The 16,344-nt window shown below is 31.2% G+C and overlaps 1 protein-coding gene across 2 annotated transcripts; it reads left to right on the top strand.

Annotated features, from left to right (window-relative positions):
* Nucleotides 1-1,457: 1,457 nt before the first annotated feature.
* On the top strand, nucleotides 1,458-15,058 carry Coa7 (Cytochrome c oxidase assembly factor 7). 2 transcript variants are annotated; one of them, XM_067047752.1, is made up of 4 exons: nucleotides 1,458-1,874; nucleotides 1,948-2,114; nucleotides 3,928-4,044; nucleotides 14,503-15,058. In XM_067047752.1, the coding sequence occupies exons 1-4, from the start codon at nucleotides 1,775-1,777 to the stop codon at nucleotides 14,815-14,817; spliced, it is 699 nt and encodes a 232-aa protein (XP_066903853.1). In that variant the 5' UTR covers nucleotides 1,458-1,774; the 3' UTR covers nucleotides 14,818-15,058. The 2 variants fall into 2 exon arrangements, with proteins under 2 accessions (XP_066903853.1, XP_014285388.1); XM_014429902.3 differs by lacking the exon at nucleotides 14,503-15,058 and adding an exon at nucleotides 10,486-11,149 and having other exon boundaries at nucleotides 1,674-1,874.
* Nucleotides 15,059-16,344: the final 1,286 nt, after the last annotated feature.

Genomic DNA, 16,344 nt, shown 5'->3' with positions numbered 1-16,344 from the left:
ATGTACATACATATAAATTTATCGATACAATTCGATTCCAGTATAAATTAGTAACTAAGCTGGATACAATTTAGAATTAAACATGTATGTTCAGGAGATATATTTATTATATAAATAAATTTGTGGTAAAAGTTTATATATTTTTTGCAAATGGACTAATACAATATTCTGAATGTTGCTGTGGCTTTACGCCTATCAAGTCTATAAGAACATGATGAAATACTTAACCGAGACAGTATGATGTTACGGCGCTTTTAAACATGAGACAAGACTCACTGAAAATATTACCATTGTAAATTCCTGTTTTTGTTATTAAAAGGATAGGCATATATGCTTCACCCTAATGTTGAAATTTTCTTCATAATTGATTCCGAGTAACTTTGTAATTTCATTAGGTTTTGACGGAGAACAGTAGAAGAAAGGATGTTGGGACAAATTCTAGTAGCGACATAGAATCTTCGGATTCACTTACCAATTATTTATTTCTGAAAATGTTCTTAGAATTGTCAATTATAGTTATCCCAAATGTGTGAAACATGGGTTTTGTAAATGCTTATGTAAGATACCAATATTATTATATGATTGGTGTATTGGTGCGTACTGTACAATCATGTTTGATGTTTAGAAAGAGTTCTTAACATGGAACTCATTTTTGCAATGGTTGACTCATTCTAAAATAAACTCAATAAAGCAATTCGAAAGATCGAAATCCTACTGCTTGGGCCTTAATTTTTATTTTCTTCAAAATGATCGTTTAATGACTCCTCAGTTAAGTTTACAATACAAGCAGTAGCGTACTCAGGATTTTGTTTCGGGTTGGGTATGGAAGGCTGAGGAAGGTTCATTATGGAAATCCATTCCATCCATGGTTAAAGTAATACATAACATTATATTGAAATTTGATGTATTTATTGTCTGTTGGTGATTTAGAAACTACAAATATGTCTTGAATACTAACTAGTTAAAGCACTTTTTCATTCTGAGTCCACCAAACTTCAAGATTCATTCAAAAATTTACTTAAGGTAAAAATATATGTTGGAAGACGATAGTTAACTGTATGAAGTAGATTGCAAAGTGGGGCGAAACATTGGTTAACAATAAGTAGTTTTCTTTTACTATTTTGATACCTTTATTGACCACCAACCGGACTATCTTCCTACTATAAAAATATGTAAGTAAGAAGTTTTGGAATTAGGATCACAATATAAATTGTAACTAAACAAATTCCATGACATTTTGCCTTAGGGTGCGTCTTTAAGTGATAAATAAACTACAGATAGAGAAGAGCATATCCTTTTATAATGAACATGTTAGGAGTTCATTCGTTTTATTTTCCTTTTTTGATCTGGTGGTGCACATTTCCAGACACACTGTTAGACATAAGCTCTTCAAATTAACAATGTTTAAAATAGCTGTTCTTTTCCATGTATTGATTAATCTTTATTATTTTACAATGAGTCTAATTTACTAGTGTCATATAAACTAGAAACTATTGTGCAGCTTCGCCTTTCTGTTTAGAAGACCTTAAGTTCCGAACAGGATTCATAAGACAAGGATTCGCAGGACAGATTTTCATACTAATTACAAAAATTTTAAACATAAATGAGTAAGGTTTCATCTTTTAAAATTGTGTCTTTTCTCATCAAAGGAGTGATACCTCTAAAGCAGCTATACGACGAGTTTAGTAACCTATTCTCAGGAAGATAAATCATTGTTTCTGGTCTTAAACCTTTTTGAAACGAGCTAATTTCTTATGGTATTGCATCATTTAAAATGACTTATAATTTAAAAAACGAGGAAGAAGTGAAGGAATATATAAAAAATCTTGGGACAGAGTATCGTTTCGGATGTTTTAGTGAAAAGAAACCTGAAGGTTTAATATTTGTTATTGAAACTCTATGATTCTTCTATAATTTATTGTGATTAAGAAGTTAATTTTCTTTTAGTATGTCATTTACTTGGTGATTATTTAGAAGCCATTAACCAGGACTTTGATAAAGCAGGCAAAATATACAAGGTTAATTGTGACAATAGTAATTTTGGTCGAAGTTGTTTTAAGATTGGAAATTATTTCCTAGCTGGCAAAGGTGGTCTCCAGAAATCTGATTCTAAGGTGATAAGGATATGTTTATTTGTCATTAATGACTTGCATCATAGCTTAGAAAGCATTTATAATATTTCTGTAAGATATTACCATTGTTTTAATTAGTTTCATGTTTCCAAAAGTTGGTTTTTTCTTTAATTGTGTATCTGCACTCCATACAGGTTGGGCTTAATTTGATTTTTTAGGAATTTTTGTATGTCCATGAATTGCACAAGTTGGTGTCAATATCATACATTAAAATAGTTGCCAAAATTGAATGTCGTGACTTATTGCTATATTAAATTATTGTATTTTCCTGAAATGATGAAACTTCGGAATTCAATCAAACTTTATAACTGCTTATCCTTGAAGATTCGAATTTTTTATATTATTATTTGATAATTTTTAAGTTATTATTTTACCAATTATAGAATGAACACAGTTTCAGCTATTAAAATGTTTTTTTGTCCATGATCTACTGAATAAATAATAGATGCATTTTTTAACTTTGAATTTATATATTTTTAATCATATATTCACCTAAAAATATATAATATTGATAGTAAAAAGGAAGATGGTCCAGGTGAGGTTAAAGAAAAACTCAAATAGTAATTAAACTATTTATTGTGGGCTATAAAATTGTGTATTTCTTTGTTTTATCTTCTAGTTATCGTTAAGTGAAATTGTATTTTAATAGCAAACTAGTATTAATATTATTAACTTAATATCCCCTATCATTTTCTGTATTTCATTATGGAATACTCAGCAATGAATAAGACTAAAGAAATATGATTTTCATCTGTATGATCAATTTTTGTTTTTTCCTGAATGATTTGGTCTTCAGTCAGTTCTATTCATCCTTGCGTCCCATGGAGAACCTAACTTCAACAGTCAATTGTGTAACAATTGGACGAAGCAGTGACTAATTTTGGTCATGTTGTCAAACAATAAAACAGCCTGTTACAAGTTGGTGTAGCTGTTAAGTTCTACAATTGTGGTGTGTGTTTTTAGAAGTTGTGTCAGTCTTTTTATAATACGAATACAATAGTTCCTTCAATAGTCACCCTGATCCTTACCATATGAACGTGCTTACTCCTGTGATCCATAAATTAAGAGGAATCGAGAATAAAATGAGAAGTATGATTGCTTCAAGAAAGATTGATTGGTTTATCACTGATGTTCATAGAAACGGCTGTACTTGAATAATTAAACTGTTTAGAAGTAAAAACTACTAAGTTTTGCTAATTAAAAATCAAGAAAAGAACATCTTGTAAAAGTTTAATTTTCTTTTTAATGTTCTGTTACTTGTACTGCTCCAATGTAATGACTGCCCCGTCTATAGTGGGATAAACTTTGAGTGAGAAGTTATTTGAACTAAGTGGTCAACATTACTTAGCTTATCACTTTATAACTAATGTGACCAAATGGATTATAGAAACTAATTTTCTAGGTCTTGTTTCTCTTAAGATCCCTTGTGTTTAAAAAAAATATTTATAAATATTGTGAATATTAGATAACCAGTAATTTGATAATTCAGTGCTATAAAAAAATGTAATAATTGATGAATCGTCAATTAACGATTTTTATGAATAAACAATTTTATTTATTTGATACTCTAAAACTTGACAACTCATCAGTTAATTATCACAAACCTAGCTATTATTCCTGGAGTATGGAAAAAATAAGATTGAAATGGATTTCCTGGTAATAAATACCCATAGAATAGACAATAAGGAATGGCTGAAGTATGATTACTCCAGTTAATCATAGTTATAATTAAATATTATTTTAAGTTTGTAATATTTTATATTTATGTATGTATATATATATTTTTTAAATTCAGGCTATTGAATATTATGAAAAAGGCTGTGAACTAAATGATTTTGATTCATGCTTTAGAGGAGGAGTGATTAGTTTTTTAAGTAGTAAATCAAAATCACCAATTAGGACTTTGAAGCAGGTAATATTAATATTTGATTTTGTTTTTCATTAATAGTATTACAGTATGTTGATGGCTAAGAATGATACTTCGTTACAGTCCTGAAGGCAGATTTTATGTTTATATGTGGATATGAAACTAAAAGCCATCGTCTAGTGAGATCTCTTATTTGTAGACGAAACCGATATGGTTGAATAAAATTATGTCATGAAATCTAGTATCTGATGATTAATGAAATTATCTGGTTATAACCCGTATTATCACTAAGAACAGTCTAGAGGCTGAATAATATTGTATTTTGATATACCATTTTGAGTGTTAAAAAATACTCAGAACATTGGATGATTTTTAGATTTTTAATTGGGTTTTAAATCAGGTTTTAGTCTATACTGTAAAGTAATTGTTTTGGAGATATGAGGTATCATTTCTTAGCTATCTGTATTTTAATTAATTAATTATATTATTTATACAATTTAATTTTGTTTTCATAAAATAAATATTTATGCATTGAGGAGTCTTGTGTATTGGTGATAATGGTGATAATTGTAAGTTTTATATTATCCCATCATCATGCATAATCACATTTTATTAATATTTTTATTTTCTTTGAAGTTTCCATTTCGTCTTGGATTAGGGACACATAAGGACTAAGGGTATTGAGTTTCACCGATCATCTTGGGGTGACCTGCCACTTTGGTGATGGATCTTTAAAAAGTTTGGCCAAGGTGTATTGGAGATTGGGTTTGATATATGATGGAAGGATAGATTCTTATTTTCTTTTTTTTTTTGGATTCAACTTGTCTAGTTACATATTACCTCAAATTTGAAGAGAGGTCTTTTTTTTCTCTGTGGTAGATTACAAAAGATAATGATAATTCAAAAGTGCTACACTTAATGAAGAAATCTAAATTATAAAACATCTATAGTGGAAGTATGTCTATGTATCTTTATGATTGTTCTGTGGTTTTATCGTTATACATTTATCACAAGGATACAGGTTTTATTTATAGGATGTGGCTTATCACCAAGATCTTGATTTTTATGCAGAAAAGTCCCCTGAGTATGTCACATAGTATGCAATGAAAATCTGTAAACTATGCAACTGAAAGTCTTCAAATATAACATAAGACAGTTAAAATGTACTGATATGGCTACTAAAGGTTCTGAATAAAGAAATAAATAGGAGAAGGTATTAAAATTAACCAAAATTTTTTTTTTCATTAACCAAAACATATACTTAATTGGAACACCTAATAAAACATGGACAAATAAACAGTGTACCATAGTAAACATATAACACGCTTAATAATAATAAACTCTTACCAAACACAAAAGAAAAACAGCAATAATTAATTAACTTGACTTTAAAAACATTATCTAATTGGTAGTAATTAAATAATATGCCAACTAAATAAAAATTAATATAAAAAAAAATTTACAAACAAGAAACAGAAAATACATAAATATCTATGTAAATAGAGAAGAAACATAATGTGAGCCAATATTTAAATGTGTTAAATATTTGTATAAAATTATAGGAATTTAAAATTGTTAACACAAGGTACGACTCCATTTAAAAACTAACTGACAAATACACTAATGAATTCGTCAGCAAAATGTACTGCATTAAAATTTATCACAGGATGCATTTCTAAATTTTATTCTGTAAATCCTTTTTTTCACTTGAAATATTTTTATCATTAGACTCTGACCTTTCTATATCTACAAATGTGATGGATACAAATTTATATACTTGTAAAATTATAAGGTTTTGTTCAATGTCGCTGAGGACAATTGAGTCATCCTAATTAATATTTTATTAAGGTCTTCTAGAATAGTCTGGATTTACGTCTTCATTTTTGTATTTTAATTTATTGTTTCAATTTTTTTTTTATTCAACTGAAACAGTCTAAATATGCATTTATGGTTAAATATATAAAATAAAACTTAGCTTTTATTTTAGTACTAAATTTAAAATTTCAAAATTGCATCTAGGTACACTGACTTGTAATGATTTTTTATCAGCAGTTTAGAAATTGCATAGAATTCTAGGCCTTACTTATCACTCAAAAATTTACCAATTTATTTGTTGGTTAAGAAGGTTATTGGGAAATTCTTTCCTATGGTTTACTTTACCTTGCTAGGGCCTTTTCGAATCATTTAGTTTTGTAATAATTAATTTGTAAGGATTCTAGAAATTTTGGTTTACTAGAAATGATGTAATTTATTAATAAATTTTAGTTGATTTTGATTTAGATAATTATTCATTAGCATATGATACGATCCTGTAGTAATTTTTTTAATGTAATTTTTCATAGACAAAGAATAAATAAGAAATAGTAACAAACTTTCAGGGCTCATTTGTTGGCTGAATTTCCAGAAAATTAAACTTGAGCGTCCAAGAACATGTGATATAGTGAGAGTGTATTTTATGCACCATCATAGCACAAAAACTCATACTCCTGCATAAAGAAATGATGCATCGTATTGCTCACATTTAAGAAATGTGAAAACTTCTGAATTCAGATTAAACGCTCACAAGAAGTCCGTTAGTTTTATATATATTTCAGTATGTTATGAGCCAACTTAAGTTTTGAAATCAATCACCTTCGATCTCATCTTACTGATTTACTGATTGAATAAGGATTCTAAAAAAAAAAAAAAAAAAAAAGGTAAATTAAATTCATTTACAGATTTTTTCTTTTTCTTATTCAAAATGTAAATGCTGATTTTTATTTTATGCTGGTTTAATTTTCAATGTATAAATTTCGACTAACACAGATGGAAAATTAAGCTATATCATTCCTCTTTAATGGGTCACTGTCCTGCTATTTTTGGCCTCCTCCCCCTTTTTTAGGTCACACCTATTAATTTCTGATCTAAAGTCCTAATTAAACAAAGGAAAAACAAAGCTAAATGAAATAGATTTAAATTAAGTATTTTCTTTTTGTGGCATCATATTTGTGATTTTACTATCGAAGATGCCTTAATTGAATCTATACACTTACCTGTAGTTAAGTTCCAAAGAAAATAATTTTTGCAATTCTTATTTAATTTGTTTTTAAGGTAGATCAAGCGATCATGTTCAATTAGTTGATTTATTTAGTCATTAAAATAATCCATTAGTAGTAATAGTAGAGGGGTGGGGAGGAAAAGGCAGTGTTTCATTAGTAGCTCTATTGGTCCTTTTTTTTTGTCCTCAAGAAAATCAATGGAATCATATTTTTCTCCATATCAGACCTTATGGTTTTCCTAATGAAGTTCAAGAACATCTGACCGTATTTTTCAAACTTTATAAAAAAAAGGAGTTTAAGATTTCTTGTTTTACTTCTTTATGAGTAATAAATGTAAATTAATTTAGTAGTTTTAAATTTTGGTCAACATCACATACATTGAAAAACTATGTTATTAATAAGAACGTTAATTGTGGCAGTCTTAGGACTGGCCGACAGAACTGAAAATTCTGGAAATGAAATAATGCATTAAAATTTTATTAAAAATGATCATGTGTTCCCTCTTATAGCCTAAGGAAGAAAATAATAAGTTCAAAAATAGCAATAATTAGAATAGAACAGCCATTTTGTAATAGGAGAGAATAAGCTAACAGGTGCTCACTCAATCAGGCACTGCATTGGTTAAGCTACACTACACCGCAGGGATTGTTAAACTACTGCAAGGTACTCTCCTGTTACAATATAAAACTTTTCCTGCATTGCCTCCTCCCCTCCCGTCACTTTCGTTTTATTTCATCTCGTGTCATGAAATCAGTTTACTCCCGTGTATATTTTTTTTCTTCAGTTGCAGAACATCGGTAAAGAAGTTTCCCTTCAATTAACAAATAAAAAAGAAGTATAGCGTAGATTTAAAAAAAATAAATGTATGGTTTCCAGTTAATTTAAACCTTGGCAGTGGTGGTTCTACTGCATATAAATAATCTAGAATTGTTTTTATAAATTGTGAGATTGTTACTATATTTTATTTATTATTTGTTTAACAAATATTAATGTAAGAAAAGTAAAGTAATATTTTGTGTTCCATGATCAAAAGGAATGCTTCTAAACGTTATTACAGGTTGTATCTGAATAAATATATACATTTCAGATTGGTATCATATAGAAACACAGTGTATTATTTGACAAATATTTTGCATAGATATTAAAGAAATATTCTTATGCTAAATAATTCATTTATTCTTTGCTGTCCTATGATGTTTCGGTGACTAGACACATCTCCAGACCTGACTATAAACCATATTTTATTATTTATAAATATGAAAATTGAACTCTCAAATGGTTTTTATTTCAAACGATATTTATTTTTCATCTTTTTCTCATCTAATAATGTTGCTGTTTCAATCAAAATTGCATCTGCTGTTATAGTTCTTGTGCATAATGCCTAGGAAGAAATAAAAGGTGAAGAAAATATACTCAGATCTGTATGTGACTGACTGTCCCTGTTCTCCCTAGTAGATATAAAAGCTTGGACTCAACTAAGGTTTAAACTTGATCTTGCCCATTTAAGTAAATCCATTTTAATACATTTTAGAGTTCAGTATTGTATAAGAGGTCTGGGGCTAGAAAAATACAAAGAAATTTAAATTTGATCCTAACATCTCCCATTGCAGTTTCGTCCAATCTGATAAATTAAGAATTTTGAAAATTTGAACTAATATTTTTTGGTGATCTTATGTATTTATTTATACCTTTCCTTGCTTTTATAAGCTATACAGGGGTTTGCCATAGTTCGATGTCACACCAATATATGCAACATCGAATTGCTGCTAATAAACAATGTACAATTTCCTTGTAAGTATTCACTTCTTTTGCTTTAGTTTTTCATTTGGCCTCCTTCTGTGCCCCCTGTGTCCAGTGACCTTCCAGTAACAGGTCTTCTTCTGTGCCCTCTGTGTCCAGTGACCTTCCAGTTGCAGGTCTTCTTCGCTCAAGATTGAAGTGAGCTTTTCCACTCGTATAAAAAGTCTGCAATACTGGCAGTTTTTTCTAGCGACTTGCTGAAATCATTCTTCATGCGGACATAGAATCCGGTTTCCCTTATCTGTTTAGCTCTTAGTTCTTCAAAGGCAATGCTGTCCAACATTATGTGCTCAGCAATGTCTGGGATGACGCAGCTTGGGAAATGGAGTCCATCCCTATGTTATTAAGCTTGCCTTGAAAGTCTCCTCACTTTGTAATGAATTGTGAGAGCCGGTTGTCTGGTGGGACGCATTTTGCCTCTAAATGTGACCAGATGATAATTAAGTATTTGTTTAATATAGATCGCTGCAGGATCACCACCCATCGTCTCATCAACTCTTCTGTTGTATCCTCATGGATAATGCTTTTCCATTTGTTGTGATCCTCTCAAATTCCGACTTGGTTATTTTCTAGCATACCTACTGAGGCTTCATACTAATAAGTATATTTTATCTTATCTTCCTGCTAGAGGAGATTAAGAGGTATCCCTTAATACTGCTAATACCTGCACTACCTTATGGGACATGGTCCGTTACACTCTAGTAACATGAGACGGAGTCCTTATTAAATCATTGTCAACCTGCTTTTCTATCAGTGTGTGAGGTTTCAGTTTCAGGCAGAGGATGTATACATCAGAATATCCACAACTCTTGTGCATAGTCAGTCGTTCTAGCTGGGTATCTGAGGCGGGCCCGGACAGTGCCTCCACATGAGTTAGGTCAAGGCTTGTGCCTTCCTAGTATGCTTTTGTTAGTATCCAAGTAAGGGTTCATGTTTAATTCTCATCCAAATCGTATACATAGGTAAGTAATGACCGCATATTCTTGTACCTTAAATTATTAGGGTGGGGCCTATCCATCATATCTCTTAGTAGATTAGCTTGGGTTTTTGCATTAGCCATCTCTAACTTCTTTCTTTATAACCATTCTTTTATCAGGTTGTCCACTGCAAAGCAGCAACCTGACATACCTTTTCTCTCTTCTCTGTCTATCTATGTACTGACACATAGCATCTGCAGTATACTTTTCCTTTGTAGTGGCATATTGCCATGGAAGACTTACCCTTGTTAGAACTGATTAGGTCCTCCAGCACCTTGCTCATCACTGGGAGGAGACACGTTTATGTGACTTAGTGAGCTGCTAATTTTTATCTCCTCTTTATATAAATTTAGATAAGTCATTTCTAAAACTGGATGAATCCTGTGGAAGATCTTAAGAAAGGACAAGTTTAAAGGGGAAAATTGGATTGATAGATCCATTTACCTGACTAATTCCTCCTGTATATATCACTATAATATGGTCTAACAACTCGGCTATATTGGCCCCAATTTATAATGCATTGAAACAAATGAAATTGATCAATTTTCATATTCTTAAACAATATTTTGTTTAGTGAATAAATTTTTTTCATTTTATGTTATTATATATTGATTTAATGAGTGTTTAAAAATTTTATCAGAAAATTAACGTATACAACATTTTCTTTATAGAGTGTTGATCTTATGACAAAAGGTTGTGAAGGAAAGAATAAAGATGCCTGTTTCCATTTAAGTAGTGTATATTTAGATGGTGCCACTTCTGGGACTGAAAAAATTTGTAAAGACATGGCTAAAGCTTTTCATTATGCTGTTAAAGCTTGTGATCTAGGAAATATTCCGGCTTGTGTTAATGTTAGTGTAATGTATCGAAAGGGTGAAGGTGTTGAGAAAAACAGTGGCGAAAGTGAAAAGTACAAGAAGCTTGCAATAGAAATGCAAAAAGAACTCAAGACACAGAAAGGACTAGTTTTTCAACAAGGTGCTTAGTAGAGAAAAAGTTGGTAGTAATAATCTATGTTTATGTGTTGGATTATCGTCACTTTTGAAATTGTAATTATTAAAGGTTACGAATGCATGTTTCATGATAGCTTAATATAATTTAATTTTTGTTAATGTTGGTATGTTATGTACTCAATGTACATTTGTTATCACTTTCTGAGTTAGTGAGACAGTAAGAAGTAATGAGTAAAGTGACATGCTTTTGATAAAATAAACAATTGTTTTATTGTTAAAATACTATTGTTTTTATTGTTGATGTGGATGTTCAGAAATCTTTAAAGGAATGCAATCTGAACTTTTCTTTGTTTAAATAAAGCTTATATGACTTTCCTAAATGCATTGATGCTAGAATGAATTGTTATAATGTCCTACCTTTTAGCTATTACCTTTTAACTTTTGATACAATTCCATCTAATTGGAATATGAACATATTCTACACCAAAGTAAAAAATTAATCATAATATTTTTTAATATCTCATGAGGGAGCTAGCTAGCCATATTTTTTTCCATTCTGTAAATTAAATTAATTGGATTATTTACCATTTTAAAGGTGTAACAAAGCCTATGAAGAATTTATTTGACGACAATTTGCACTATAATTTTTAAGAACTATTATCTAAGATCTGAATTTTTGAAATGTATAATCCAATAGATGTGAGCTATTAAAGAGCTTATTGTTGAAGTTATTTAAATTTTAAGTTAAGTTTGATGATTCTACTATGAGGTTTGTATTTTTTATTGATATGATATATTTTAATCAAGTTTACTAATGAATCATTTGGACTATTCTTTGGGTCTAAAACAAATGAATGTAAAAATAACTTTTATTCAAAACTTAATTGTTACACCTTCTTACAAACTAAAACTCACATGTATATTGTTATACATGTATATTGTTAATAAAATTAATATATATATATATATATATTAATTTTGTTCTTAAAAAATAATTTTTTTAGTATTGAGGAGTCATGTGTACTGGTGGTAATAGTACTGTTGAGTTGGTTATGTTATGTCTGATTCCAATAGATAATATTAGGTACACTTGACCAGAAGGCCTTGAGAATGCGTGCTCAATATAGGTAAGGTAGTAGATTATAAGGTGAATAGATAGAAGGAGACATACGGGGTTGACAGCCGTACTTTCTCAAAGGATGGCAACCTCATCTTATTGGGCACTATTCCTTTAGGTATAAAGGAGGTATACAAGCTCGGAGGGTATCCAACCGCAGGGTGATACAGGAAGGTCGTTTCGTTCTACCGGGTACTATTCCTGTAGGTACAAAGGGATATGTTGGCTCAGTGGGTAGCTAGCCGTCGGGTCCTATGAAAGGATATCAAGTAGCAGCAGGAAGAGGTGACCATCAAGGAACTAGGGTGAAATAAGACTTTTCATATCAAAAAGTAAGTTGGAGGAATACTGCCTTACTGCCTTAATTGCTGTCCCAAGAAGGTACTCGTTGTGGGGTATTGATTCTACTAAGGATACAATGGCTCCTGAGAGGCACTGCCTGTAAGAACTTACCTATTTTTTATTTATTATTTGTGATTCAGTATATTCTTTTTAGTAAACTTTATTTATTAAATCAACATATTTAGATTTATAATATTAATTACATGTTTATATATAACATTATAAAATTATTTACATTTTACTGAATAAATTAACACAATAAATGGCTAGAGAAAACAGAGGTGCTGCTCCAAGGTGCTACAAACTGAAGCTGTTCTTCTTGGCAGGAAGTTTGGCAGCTGTAATAGTTACCATCTAGACCAGCAGGTAGTGTGTCACTACAGTAAAATGGGTTTAATTTCTGCCTTATTAGGTTAGAAATTATTTAATGGCAGTTATAGAATAATTCTGTGCCTTCCAATTATGGCCAGAATAGGGTGGTTACCTGTAGATAGCTTGCCCCTTTCTTCATAGTTGCTGGTCATAAGGTTATTTTATCTAATTAACAGATAAAGGAATAGTTGTTCTTGCTAATTTAAAAAATATGAGATTTAGGTTGTGGAAATTAAATGATTTTTCTTTTTCTAAGAACTCTAAATCTAATTGTAAGTTTTATATTATCTCATCATCAATCATAATCACATTTTATTAATTTTTTTTTTCTTTAAAGTTTCTGTTTTGTCTTGGATTAGGGACCCATGAGGACTGTTTAAGTTTGGCATGTTAGCATGACATGAATTTGGCTGAGTTAAGTTGAGAGAAAAAGTATTAAGTTTAATGTTCTACTAAAAAAAAAAACTTTTTTTGCCCTGAACACTTATGTTAATGCTGTACATTATTTACTATTTTAAAATAGTTTTTTATTAAAATCGAAAAATTATTTGGAATTATTGGATGATTCTGAAGCTGAGATAACAGGGTGTTAGGCATACCCGTAGTATTCTCAAATCAGAAGTGGTGTTGGTTAATCCTGCCTTGGCAGATTGAAATTTATTTCATGATGGTCCCACAGAATGTATCTCAACCTTTTAATTCTGGCTATAATAAGTCAGTAACCTGTCCTTTCTATGTCAGTTGGAGTACATGAAAATATTAAACCACATAGGAAGAAGATAGTTGACCGTATGAAGTAGATTGTAGAAAGATAATCTGGGTGGCTGTCAGTAAAGATATCAAAATAGTAAAAAGAAAACTATTTATTGTTGATTGAATTCAGTTGACATCTTTGTTTCAATGTGACAGCCTTGATGAAGCCCTGCAAAGTGGGGGGAAACATTGGTTAACAATAAATAGTTTTCTTTTACTATTTTGATACCTTTATTGATGGCCACCCGGACTGTCTTCCTACAATTGAACCAAATAACCGAACACGAAACAGCCAAATAAACCAAACGAAATACTTTTTAGTTTATCAATTGACATTTTTAGTCAATCTTCATAAATGGCTGAGATATGGGTATATATAACTTTTATTTTTAGAATTACATGGTGAATATTAGTGTTGAGTTTCACAGATCATCTTGGGGTGACCTGTCACTATGGTGATGAATCTTTAAAAATTTGGCTAAGGAGTTGAGGAGAATGTGCCTGACACATGGTGGACAGATAGAGTCTTTTTTTTGGATTCTACTTATCTAGTAACAAATTACCTCAAATTTGAAGTGAGATATTTCTTTTTTCTCTGTGATAGATTACAAAAGATAATAATAATCCTCTTCAACGTTAGAATGCTCTCTAACATAGCATCTGTGGTTCTCTGTAATATCGTCGTGTCATTTTGCCATGGGTGACTTGCCTTGTAAGAACTGATGCTAGGTTCTTCAGCATCTTGCTCATCACAGGGAGGAGACATGTTTATGCGACTTAGTAAGCTACTAATTCCTATCTCCTCTTTATATAAATTTAGATGAGTCATTTCTAAATCCATAACTGGATAAAATCTGTGGAAGATCTTAAGAATGAATAACAAGTTTAGAGGGAGAAAAAAAGTACTGATAGGACCATTTTCCGGACTAATTCCGCATATATATCACTATTATTGCTACTACCATGGTTTGGAAACTCAGATACATCAGCCCAGATTTATAGTGCATTAAAACAAATTAAATTTATCAACTCCAGTCTAAAAAATATTTTGGTTATTGAATAACCTTTTCCTGTTATATTATTATATATTGATTTAATAATTGTTTCAAAAGTTTATCAGAAAATTAACATATACATCATTTTCTTTATAGAGTGTTGATCTTTTAACAAAAGGTTGTGAAGGAAAGAATAAAGATGCCTGTTTCCATTTAAGTAGTTTACACTTAGTTGGTGCCACTTCTGGGACGGAAGAAATTTGTGAAGACATGGCTAAAGCTTTTCATTATGCTGTTAAAGCTTGTGAACTAGGAAATATTCCGGCTTGTGCTAATGTTAGTACAATGTATCGAAAGGGTGAAGGTGTTGAGCAAAACAGTGGCGAAAGTGAAAAGTACAAGAAGCTTGCTATAGAAATGCAAAAAGAAATGGAGTACGAGGAAGGACTAATTTTTCAACAAGCTGTTTAGCCGAGATAAAGTTGGTTGTAATAATTTATTTTCAAGTGTTGGTTTATTTTCAGTAATTTGGAAATTGTAATTAATTACAAATGCCTTTTACATGACCTTTTACATGCTTACATATAATTTAATTTTTGTTAATGTCTGTATGTCATGTGTTAAATGTACGTGTTAGTAAGTAGTCAGTAGAGTAATATGCTTTTATGAAGTAAACTACTTTTTTTTTTTATTATTAAAATACTATTGTTATATGTGGGTGTTCAGAAATCTTTAAATAGATGCAATCTGAACTTTTCTTTGTTTAAATAAAGCTTATATGACTTTCCTAAATGTATTGATGCTTGAATGAATTGTTATACCAGCTAGACAAGGAGTCCAACAATTTAGCTCTTAGCTTTTAATTTTTGTTCCAATCCCATCTAATTAGAATATATACATATTCTACAACAAAGTAAAAAATGGATCATACTATTTAATAATATCTCATGAGGGAGCGAGTCATATCCAAGTGTCACAGATGCGAAAGATTTGACACCTAATGGCGCAGTGCGCGGGCACCATGTGTTTCGAATGCGGAAATGAGGGGCATATTGCCAAACAGTGCTCATACTTGTACCGAAGAAGAGATGTGGACCGGGGCGAACCAATGGAGACCAACGCCCAACAGATACAGAGAAGCAACTGGAGGTTGAGTAGATCATCTGGTGAATCCACGGAAGCATTGGGAACGTTGGAGACCGAGGCGACCGTAAACTGTTGAATTATAACGTGAGGGAGAAGTGCGGCGATCTGCCTATAGTAGAGATGGCAGAAGTGAGGTGCCTGGCGGGCACCGGCAGTTCCAACACCATCATGTGCCGAGAAGCCCTAGAAAAGCGGTGTAGTGAAGAGAGAACACACCAGATTCAGGAATGTCAGTGTAAATTAATCACTCTGGGTGGCCCTTGTGAAGTAGAGGAAAAGGTGGAGATAAGGTTAACACGGTGGGGATTTAGTTAGGAAAATGGAGAATGACGTCACGCAACAAACCAGATGAGCTCGTCTCCATTTTGTTTGTTGTGTTAGGTTACTTGCTCGAAGTTTGTGTTTTGACTGTTTTAGTATTTTTTTTTTTTTTTTGTGCTTTTATAACTAATAAAACAATGGATGGCAATTATAATAATGTAATGACAGTTGTCAATCACTCCTCAAATCCTTCGCCAACTTCCTCCCAAAGCTATAATATTCCTTACATATCTTTATAATTGTATCCTAAGAACAACCCATTTCCCTATCCTTTGGAAACATTCCATTATAATTCTCTTTCCAAAACCAGGAAAAGCTCCTAATAATCCTGTTTCCTATAGACCAATCAGCCTACTTCCAATCCTCTCAAAACTTTTTGAAAAAATCCTCCTTAAACGTATCCTATCCATCGTTGAATCACAGAGTTTTCCAGCACATTAATTTGGATTCCGCCTTAGACACTCCACAGTTCAACAAGGCCTCAGAGTCGTTGACTATATCTCTTCAGCTCTTGAAAAGAAACAATACTGC

This window comes from Halyomorpha halys, unplaced genomic scaffold (genome assembly GCF_000696795.3).
Source record: "Halyomorpha halys isolate HHAL.00 unplaced genomic scaffold, Hhal_1.1 Scaffold835.1, whole genome shotgun sequence".
NCBI classification, from domain to species: domain Eukaryota; kingdom Metazoa; phylum Arthropoda; class Insecta; order Hemiptera; family Pentatomidae; genus Halyomorpha; species Halyomorpha halys.
The sequence above is the reverse complement of the archived record's forward strand: the minus strand, read 5'-3'. Positions and strand labels throughout refer to the sequence as shown.